At 39.7% G+C, this 11111-nt stretch overlaps 1 protein-coding gene across 1 annotated transcript in view; it reads right to left on the reverse strand.

Annotated features, from left to right (window-relative positions):
* Positions 1-348: 348 nt before the first annotated feature.
* LOC111863234 (cytoplasmic FMR1-interacting protein) overlaps positions 349-11111 on the reverse strand; it is a 41333-nt gene continuing 30570 nt past the window's right edge. The window contains exons 16-21 of the mRNA XM_023849353.2: positions 10464-10663; positions 8501-8634; positions 7188-7379; positions 6250-6453; positions 3818-3912; positions 349-591 (exon numbers count right to left, since the gene is read on the reverse strand). Of these exons, the coding sequence (XP_023705121.1) occupies positions 349-591; positions 3818-3912; positions 6250-6453; positions 7188-7379; positions 8501-8634; positions 10464-10663 (1068 nt within the window). The remainder of the gene's footprint in view (positions 592-3817; positions 3913-6249; positions 6454-7187; positions 7380-8500; positions 8635-10463; positions 10664-11111) is intronic.

Below are 11111 nucleotides of genomic sequence, written 5' to 3' on the forward strand. Positions count from 1 at the left end.
GCGGTTAGTTGCTGCCTTCCCACTGCGGTGGCCCAGGTTTGAGCCCAGGTCTGATCATGTGGGATTTGTGCTGACTCATATTTTTATGCATATAACATATTTGTCAGATTACCTATGGTGAACAGACCAATGGGGAGATTCAGAAGTAGATGGGAGGTTAATATTAAAATAGGGTGTGAAGGTGCAAACTGCAATGAACTGACACAGGATAGGGTCCAATAAATCTTTTGTAAATATTTTGATAATCTTCCATAAACACTTCAGAATAACTATTGACCACTGAAGAAGAACCTGTATGTGGAGTTACTTATATTTTTATGAGAGAGGAAACTGAATTTCTAAATTCACTTACTCAACAGTGAATTCAGTGTCACCCACTGGAATACAGTATACAAACTGCAGGGCAGACCACAGTCGGTGAAACTCTGTACATTCATCAACACTGAGGACACCGTTGGCAGGTGGGGGGCCAACCCAGATGGGATCATCCAAGAAACTACGCAAGCGACTCAGCACAACTTCAAAAATGGACAGTCCACAGCAAAGACGCTCTCTTGTCAACAGGTCACCTTCACGAGCAATCATAGCTTGCTGAAATGATATGACACAGAGTGTTATTTCTAAACCTAAATGCAAAGCATTCATGTCTTCATGAGACATACAGTCTCATATATATTGTAACATGTTGAGCTATGNAATATTGTTAACATATTGTGACATGTTGAGCTATGGATGACGCCCCTCCCCCCACACCAGCCGTGATGCGCCGAGCGAAGCCGAAGTGAGCCGAAGTTAGCCGAGTCCTAGCATCCTGGTCGCTAGGCAACGCGAGTCAACAGCGATGACGTCACAAAATTTACCGCGGGTTGCTAGGCAGCGCGGGTAACCAGGATTGCGAGAGACGACGGTAGTAACAGCGGTTATTACCGNTAGTATTTGTGATACTGCAGATAGCAGTAATTGTGAATCTGTAATTTGGGTGATTGTAAGTGCGAATGTGAAATAAAATTCGCTATATAAAATACGGCGTGAATTTATTTGTCGCGTTATACGCCCAATACGCGACAACTGGTGTCAGAAGTGGGATTTGAACTTACACACGTGACCAACAAGTTTCGTACTCAAAACACGTGATAATTTGGTGTCAGAATTGTTTACGAGCTTAAACAAGCCTCGAAGAATTAAACCTACGACTGCTTCGACTATTCTACTGCTACAAGATGGAGATGCAGCAGACGATGGAACTTCTACTGAAGAAAATCAGAGACAACCAAGAAATGTTCCGAAACCATCAAGAAGAGATGAGGGCAAACCAAGTAAAAGCAGATGCCGACCGAGTGCACATACAAGAAATGTTCCGCTCCTATCAAGAAAAGGCGGAGGCCAATAGAAGAAGACAGAGAAGATTTCCTGGCAGTGCTATATACTGCTTCGCTGTAAGCACGGAAGTCAAGTGATATTTCCTACTTCTTGCATGGCATGACAGACCAATGTGGCCAAAGGTCTCCCATTTTTGGGGTTTTGGAATCTTATAGGCCTCCTTGGATGGGGGATCTGCTTTCACAAGGCCTTTACTTAAACAGAAAAATACAGAAAAGTTGTAGACATACATTAATGCTCCAAGTGGGATAAAAAAAACTCATGATGCCAGTATTTGAACAGTGGAAGACAGTCTACGATTCTGCTTGCATGACCACTGTGACTGGCAAGTGATTTTTAGTTGGTATTAAAGAGAAACAATCACAGCCACTTAACAAACCCCACTTCCCCATAGATTTACTTATGGTATGCTTCATACAAATAAATTTAAATTTCCCAGTGGTCTCAGCTAACTCACCCATGATGAAAGGACAAGTACTTGGTGTGCTACATGCAAGTAATATATAGAGCAAAAGGATATAAAATCTTAGTCAAGGAACCTTAAGGTGAAAACCACTTCGAAGATGAAACTATAAATATAAATATTCTGACACCGGTGTCATGTTTATTGAACGCTCACTTTTACACTAGCGAGTACAATTATCATTACTATCAGTAATACAATTACTGCTTCTGCTATAGTGAAAGCCAAACTGAAGACTGAATACTCTTCTAAGGTCAAATGAAAACTGAACTGTTCCCAGCAACTTCTAGAACTCAACTGTCAACTCAATTCAACTCAACTGTCTGGTCCCTTCAAAGATGGACTTTTATAACCTGGTCTCAGACGAAATATAGTGCACCATGTCGGAGCCTTTGGTCTTGGCTGCTGTCATGTAATGAACCCTTTGTTGTCCCTTCATCCCTAGGGAAATGCACTTGTTGCTTAAGTTATTCCTAGGCAATGGCCCACTGTTATTGCGTTTCCATGGATGTATACCTTCCAGATTCCCAGCATGAGACAATATCATAAAAATACTAAAATGGAGCTTAAAGAAACAGGATGCGAGGATGCGGAGTTGATATCTCTGGTTATGTCCACTGGTATGTTCTTTTGAAGGTGGTAAAACCACCTCTGTTCTCAGTTTGTATATCCTCACCTTGCCATAATGTACTGACTGTTTCATACATAAGTGATTTCATGTATAAGAAATCTGTTTTTCTAACAATGCCCATGACTATAACCAGGGTTTGGAAAATGTGCTCACCATACGTGAGTTGGTGGAAAGAAATTTAAAAGATTCATTTATATTAATGGGCTATAAACACAAATTTCTGTGTGATGCTGTAAGGTCTGTGAGGAAAAAAGTGTATCTTGTAATGAAAACTAGAAATCTTAACTACAGTAAAACTTGGTTATAGCAACATCGGTTTCTGCGACACCTTGTCTATTGCGTCAATATTCAATGGTACGAACTAATTCCTCATAAAGCAACTGTTTTTATACCTTGCTTAGTACGACATGCACAAATGCATCAACCTCGTATGTAACGTCATTTTCATTCCTGAATTTCTCTGATATGGACATTGAACGTAATTTAGAAAGTGTGTATTGGGCAAGTAACAGGAAACAGATGAAGATAACTGATTACTGTACTCGTATCTAGGTACAGTAAGGCACAACAATTGATGTAATCTACTGTAATTTGGTGAGTAGGCCTACCTTTAATATACAGTATTAGTGCGGTGTGTATTGTCAGTGAAAAGCGCTGTAATATGTCTTTGATATTACACATTTGGGCAATTCCACGTTAATGTTACGTTAGTCTGTACTTAACTACGTATTTCACTAAAAAATGCAACATTTTAACTCGGCTTTTGGTAGATTTTTACGTGACTAACATAAGGCTACTGTGGAAGTGCCCATTTCGGTTACAACGACATTCGTTCATAACGACACTATTTTTAGGTCCCTTTGATGACGTTATAACCAAGTTCTACTGTACTTTCATTCTAGATGGAACAAAGGACCCCACCAATATACCACAATTTAATGAAAATATAAGAAAGGAAAATAATATATATAAAAGAGATAATATTTTATTTTCTTTAAAATTATAGCTATTTTCTATTATATCACTGAAATAAGTCAGTAGAGCTCCTTCAAAACAGTTTTAGTTATGGAAAGAGTTAAACTCTTCATGTAATCAGAAATAAGCTCATATAGTAATTTTTAAGCCTTTGGAGTGTTGCATGAAGTTATCATTAGACTTAATATTTCAGTATACTGATAGTAACAACACATGAGAATTAATTTATTACTAAGCTTTGTAAAATTCATACTACAGTTCCTTAATAATGTTTTACATAACCCATTATTGGATTCCCAATGACTCATTGTAAAAATCATTCATTACACACAGTACAGTGACGTTACAGTGTAAATAGAAAACCTTACTTTGGGGGTGCCGAGATTTTCAATGTTGGGAACAATTTGAAGAGCTGCATACTTCGCTTCCAGTCGCTTCTGCTTTGTCTCAGGTTTCTCACCATCTGTAAAATGTAAAAGAAAATTTGGATTACCAAGAAAACTGCTAATTGCTGTAATGTTGACATCTGCAACCACAATGATATCAAAGACAAAAATATATGAGGAAAAAACAGCAGCTATGACTGTAACTTAGAAGACAGGAAACAAAGTAACATAAAAAAAACAAACTCCGTGGCTTGAGTCTGCTAGCAAACTCTACTGACTGAGTGACTGCCACTTGTCGGCAAAGTTACTGCCAACTTTAGCGGATAGAGGGTGTTGCTTGGTAAGCACAATTAATTCCCACGGCCGTTAATTTTGGTTTTCTAGACCGAAGATGCTACTTTTCCATCCAAGTAGCTCCTCAGTTATCCTCACGAGGCTGAGTGGACCCCATTTCAGATCAACTACTTCTCAGAAAATCTGGTAGTACTGGGATTCGAACCTGGGACCTCTGGATCCATAGCCAGGAACTCTGACCACTAGACAACAGGGGCAGTCACAAAGCAACTCAGAACGAGAGGAAAAAAACTTTCATAAATATTTAGGACCAATAAATGAGATATACAAACACCATAAACAAGAGATGGCAATGGTAAAAGGTTCAAGGACATGTTATGTAAGCTTGAAATTAGGCTTCCCTTTACTCTTCACAAGGTGTGACCTTGCCTCACTCCAGGTTGCCTGGTACTCATTTCTGTTAGAGGCTGAGTCAACTACAGGGCCACAGTGTGGCTGGAAGGATTAGGTTAATTGAAAAAAATCCAATGACCTCATCAGGACTTCAACCTGTGACGTTCCAGCTTGCAGCATAGCCCCTGAATCAACTACACTCCTGCGTGCCCCATCGAAAATGAAAGGTATCCTAATGGCAGATAAGACAAGAAGGAACAACAGAGGGTCTACTTTCTTTTTGTAGACTTCATCCTTCAATCCTCTGTTCATGTCACAGTTCAATCACTGGATATTCCTTCTGGTTCAGAATATCCAATAGTATTACAAGGAAGAACTTGGTTGTTAATCTGTACTGCTTTCCTTAATATTTGTGCTGACATCATCATTGCCTTAGATTCTTTATCTTGGATGGGTCCAGTGATAAATACTGCCTGTCCAGAGGTAGTTTTTAGTCTGCATGTGAAGATTTCTCTGTGATTGTTACAGCTTCTCTTTTGGAACTGTCCATTAATAAGAAAACTCAGAAGTTCTTTGAAGTGGAGTTATTCTTCTTTGTTAAAATTACAAGTTGCACTGAGGTGGTCCAATGTGTCACTGATACTGCAGATGCAGAGCTATGTAACCAATCCAATTATCTGGTTACAATGGTTACTGAACAGGACATCAATAAGGAAAATGATAAATTATTGACAGCAGAACTGGGCCTTCCTGCATGGCCATCTCCTATTGCAAAGGTAAAGTAACTGGGGGGGGGGTAACTCAGGATGTGCCTAGACCTCAGAATGGTTAATTATGTTACATAGTGGGAGCACACACACAGAGACAGCATGGTGATCCTACAAGTCTGCTTTTTATTTCATTAATGAAAGCAGGCTAAAGAGACCAAAATGTAAGAATTCTTTACAATTCTTGTATCATTAATAAAAAGAGTATCAACTAAAACTGAAGTAATACATTATATCATTATACTACACAGTCAATAAGTTCGTGGACTGGCCAAAGGTAGTCGTTGCAGTGCACTACAGCAGATAGGTTGAGGCATGATCTGATGACCTGTCAGTTCATCTCTCGTCACAGCAAGAGGCAGTTGTGTGCAAACAGTGTAAGCAGAACTACGGCCTCTATTTTGAACTGCATTGAAAACTGTGGCAGTTTGAACAACGGGTAAACATCAAGTTCTGCCAGAAACCAGGCAAATCCCCTAGCGAAACGTTTGGAGTAGGAAGAATTGGCTGTTGCTACACGACAACGCCCCTGAACATCGCTCTGTTCTTGTCCAAGAGGAACTGGCAAGGCAACAGGTCACCGTTTTGCCTCACCCTCCGTACTCACCTGATCTCGCACCATGTGATTTCTCTCTCTTTCACCGCGTGAAAGCAAAGCTGTGTGGTCGTAGATTTCAGTCGTCCGAGGAGGTCGTCATTGCCATAAGAGACGCCGTACGGGAATTTCCTGCCAATATGTTTCAGCAATGTTTCCGGTAACTATATCAACGTTAGCAGACTTGCATAGCGGCCAACAGAAACTATTTTGAGGGTCGATGTGGATCTGTGTAAGTGTATGTGAATACCTTGTAATATGATGCGATAAAACCACAGTCAACGAACTTAATGACTCTACCACATATATATGTATTTCATATGTTCCTTTCGAACCTGACACCAGCTACTATGTATTGAACATACCTTTGCAGTACGGTCTTGGTAAAATGTTTTGAAATGGGGCTGCGTGTAACAGGTCACATACTTCCTCCTGTGATAATGCTTGCTCCATCAACAGGCAAAACAATATTGTGTTTCCAAATTCACGGAAGCTATGGAACAACTCAGTTCGTGCATCTGGATACTGGACAATATCGTTCAGCTGAGCATGATAATAGCCAAGCACACCTAAAACATAAACATCCTCACACTTAATATATACTGAAAATCAAATAACTTGGTGGAAAACAATTATTTGCATCATGTCACTGATTGTAAGAAGGTGAGAACTATCTCAGTCACAGGCAGTCAGGCTGTATGGTTCATTTCACGGGTGCACTATGTTGTCCGGTTACACTGCTGAGGCATGTGACGTTGGATTATGAAAGTGAGATATACTAGAGATGTGTGTCTCAGATTTTTGAGATCAAATTGGGAAAAGAATTTATTGATTCAAATGTTATTTTTTTTTGTCTCAAACTTTGAGAATTTTCTAATAATTGCAACTGATTTGCTCATCAGGGTTTCATGTCAAAAGGACTGGAATCATATCTGCCTGAATGGAAGATGGGGTTCCCCTCTTTTTAAGAACTACAAAACCACCCATAATGAATTATAAGGGCTATGTATACATATATTAGTTATTTATTTGTATCAAGCTTTTAGTGCCTTCATGGCATAACTGATTCCAACATGATATGAGAGTAGCATACATCATATTATGTTAATACTGAGGTTAAAGTTCTGCCCATCCAATTTACACAGGTTTGTTAGATTTCCTGACTGTCTCAATACATGCCAGGAACTGAATTCAGAGAACTTAGGTTTCAAAGATTACACATTATAGAACATTGTTCTATCTAAAAGTTTTATTAGGCAAAACAATATTTTATAACACACATGAAAAAGGACACTTGACTTACCAGGAGAACCATAGTCATATCTAGGCAGCTTGCAAATTTTAGGCATGGCTTCCATCAATGTCTTTGTGAACTGTAGCAAGTTTCCTTGCACCAAACTCTTGACAATTTTGAGCAGTTCTTCCATGACAACTGCGATGCCTTGGTACCCCAATAACCGGCACATAGTCCGGAAATGGGTGGCACCCACAAAACCTATAATCAAAGTAGCACAATTTTCCATACCGTTCAGAATACATAAATAAATGAAGGTCAAATTCTTGTCCAGTGGTACAGTGTACAAACACTCATATTTAAGACTTTACCTTGACCATGACCACAAATATCAAAATAGAGAAATCAGCCTTATTTCCACTACAGCAAGCCATATTATGACAATGCCTTCTCAATTTTATCTATCCTCCATTGAGCAACCTTACTTTAGCTGTGTCCAATTTTTCTTTCCATTTTTTATATATCTTCACACATTTATAAATCCAAATGGTTATTTATTTTTCACCTTCATTTTCTACTGTTCTCATAGGAATCCTATCATTGTCTATGCATAAGCAGCCTCCGTAGTCTAGGGGTAATGTTCCCACCTCATGACTCAAGGTACACGGGTTCAAACCCGGCAGAGGTCGTGGAATTTTTAAGGGCGGAAAAATTCAGGGAACAAGTCCTGCTGTGGGTCTCGTGTCATAGATTTACGGCACGTAAAAGATCCTCATGTCTCCAGGAGACCTCTGAGCAAAATTAGGCAAAGTTTCCCGCCCAAGTAGTTTCCAATGCCTCCGGTAGATGGGGGAAGTATCGGGTACCACTGCCGACCTCGTTGGCTGAACAGGACTGATAGCAAGCACCAGTACCGGAAGGGTACGGCGACTGGTAGAATATCAAAGGGGGACGTACAATAGACTATTAGTTGCGGGGCATGGGGAAACCCACCCCCTCCAATAATAATAATAATAATTGTCTATGCATAACACACAGTATTTATGTCATCATATCCATAATTTGAACAATTTTTCTTGCAGTGTTTCTGTCTTCATATCTTATTCTGGTTCCATATCTCTGTCCTCATTAAGTTCTTAATACTTCGTAGAAACTTATGTTAACTGCTTATGCTTGACCAGCGATCTCTCTTATCCACATTTCTGCTCCATATATCAGAACAGAGAAGTAACACAATTTATATAAAGCAAGTTTCTAAGGGGACAAAACTGCAGCTTGGAGACTGTAATACCCTGATCATTATTAGTTCATGGTTTGTACACACAGCTTCTGACATACTGTTACTATGTCTAAGGAAGAGACACAACAGGCTGATGTCTCACCTGTATACTGCCCATATATAGTGCTATAGGCCAAGTTCAGTTGTTTGCTACCCCAAAGATAGTGATGACCCATCTGTGGGGGCTTGTCTCGATGCACTGGTTGAGTGAATGTGATACCACGGCACTTTACAAACCTTGTGAAGAAGGGAAAAAGAGAAATATACAGTATAGTTAAAAAAAACCTGAAATGATTCCTATCCTTTGTCAGTTCTACTTGCATGGATTTTGTTTTTCTCTTTTACCTTTAGTTTTCCTTTTATTACTAATTTCAGTTCTGCAACAATTTTTTTTAGGTTTAAGATCAGAGTTAGAAAAAGTAAGAATATTTTCAGGAACAGTGTGGCCAGATGTGACAAAATATATCCCTTCCATCGTTAACAATATAACATTTCTGAACAATAATTGTAAGTGGATACATCATTCTACATTGCAGCTGATTTGCTGGTGGTCCTGCTTTATGTTCAGGGAATCCATGGTTTTATTCTAAGCCCAAAGAATAGCCATCTTGAATAAGATATTCTATGGCTTTCCTGAGTCCTACTGGGAAAATTATGGGATGTGTTAGAACAGACATGGCTATTCCCACTTCTTCACCAAAACATTATTCACAATCATCCATCCATATATTCTATGAAGCTGAGAGAGCATCATTAAATAAACAAACATATACATACTTTAATGAAGATGGGTAAAGGCAAAATTAGGGAAAAACTTCATGCTCCAATGGCATACTGATATATATATATATAACTTACAACTACCAAGAAGCAGAGTGCCATAAATAAACTGGTCCTGAGGCAGCTGAGTCCAACCCGAAATTAACAATATATATTTCCTTAACATTCTTTAACAGTACCCTTCATTCCTGTCCTGGTCTTCCAAGTAGTCACTTTAAAAGAGGTTTTCCCACCACAGCTCCACAGATATTTCTATGACTCAGATTCAAGCTATTTACCTAGCCCAATGTAACCCACAAAATGAAGTATCCTAACTATACTCATTTTTTTTTACCTTGGCACTACAGCCCCAGTGGGCCTAGGCCTACCTCCATGAACTTTTCCGTTCACTTCGGTTTTTCTAGATCTTACACATTCGGTACGACTCCTTGGGCGGGTGATCAGCTCGTCGCAAGGCCTCTACCTGTACAGAAACACAGAAAAACGCACACACACAAACTAAACATCCATGCCCTGAGTGGGATTCGAACCCACTATCCCGGTTTCCAAGCTAGTGAAGACAGTGCATGCCTTAGACTGCTCGGCTACCGTGACTGGCAACTATACTAATAGATGAACATATAGGACATATATTTCAGAGTAGCCCATGCAATTTCATCCATTTCCTGTTTCCTTTGGGAGCTACACAAAGATGAGGGAGTCAATGAGTAGTTAACACCAAAACTGTAGGCTACATTCACGGTCATGACTTACACGAGACTGTATCACTGGAAGAGTGGTTCACGAATTTTCTTACTCCCCCGGTACTACAAGATTTTCTGAGAAGTAGTAGTTCTGGAACAGGGTCCACTCAGCCTTGTGAGGATAACTGAGGAGCTATTTCAAGAAAACAGCAACTCCGGTGTAGAAAACCGAAATTAACAGCCGGTGGGATTCCTTGGGCTGACCACGTGACACCATCTATCCACTAAAGTTGGCACTAACTTCACTGACAGGATGGTACAGTTCACTTATGGACTACAGGCCATGGAGTGGCCATAAAGGGTAGAGGAAAGGAAGCTATCATTACACTCAAACACACAACTTGAATGAAGTACAAAAAGTAAAATCTTAAGATATGACTACATACAGAGGCAAAATAGAACACTGTATTTCCATGAATTTGTCTTAAGAGTATGTTAGAAGAAAAACAAATCTGCCAATACACATTTCCTTAGCAAATCTAAGTACCTTTCTCTACAGGATTTCTGAACCATAGTCAGGGAATCACTGTTTTAGAACTATACCTGTTGGTTGCTGCATTGTAGCAGTAGTTTGGGAGGAAGTCATAGTTGAGTTCCCAGAAGACATGAAGGGTAATGCGACCATAAGGAGCCAGCACATTGTGGTTAGCTTCTCTGAACATGGCATCATAGTCATCCAAAGCAAGATGCTTCGACAGCAGCTTATGACACAATCGGTTCACCTGTAGCAATCCATCCAATTCCTGGAAAAACAAAAGAAATTCCTTGGTTTACGTTGAGGTTATCAGGTACTACTGAAAGGTATCCACATGAAGAAGATGAGGAGCTCAACAAAGAGGAAATATACAGAAAGAATGGACTGAGATTAGAAAGGCATGATTATTGCAGAACAGAGAAGAATGATGTGTAATATTTTATTCACTTTCAGCCTCACAATATATTTGTAATTCTAAGATAATTATATGGTTTCTACACTATGACATGTTTCAGCCATCATCAGGCAGTATCCACACAGACCCTCTCAACTTCCTCTGTTAACCCCCTTCACCAGCCTATGTTTACAACTGGGGGAAGGTCATATTGTATGTATTATGAGAGGGGGTGGGTTTCCCCTTGCACTTAGACCAGTTATTGGTCCATTGTGCGTCCCCCTTTTAATTTCTACTGTCGCCATACCCTACCGGTAACGTG

The sequence above is a fragment of the Cryptotermes secundus genome, unplaced genomic scaffold, assembly GCF_002891405.2.
Source record: "Cryptotermes secundus unplaced genomic scaffold, Csec_1.0 scaffold688, whole genome shotgun sequence".
NCBI lineage: Eukaryota > Metazoa > Arthropoda > Insecta > Blattodea > Kalotermitidae > Cryptotermes > Cryptotermes secundus.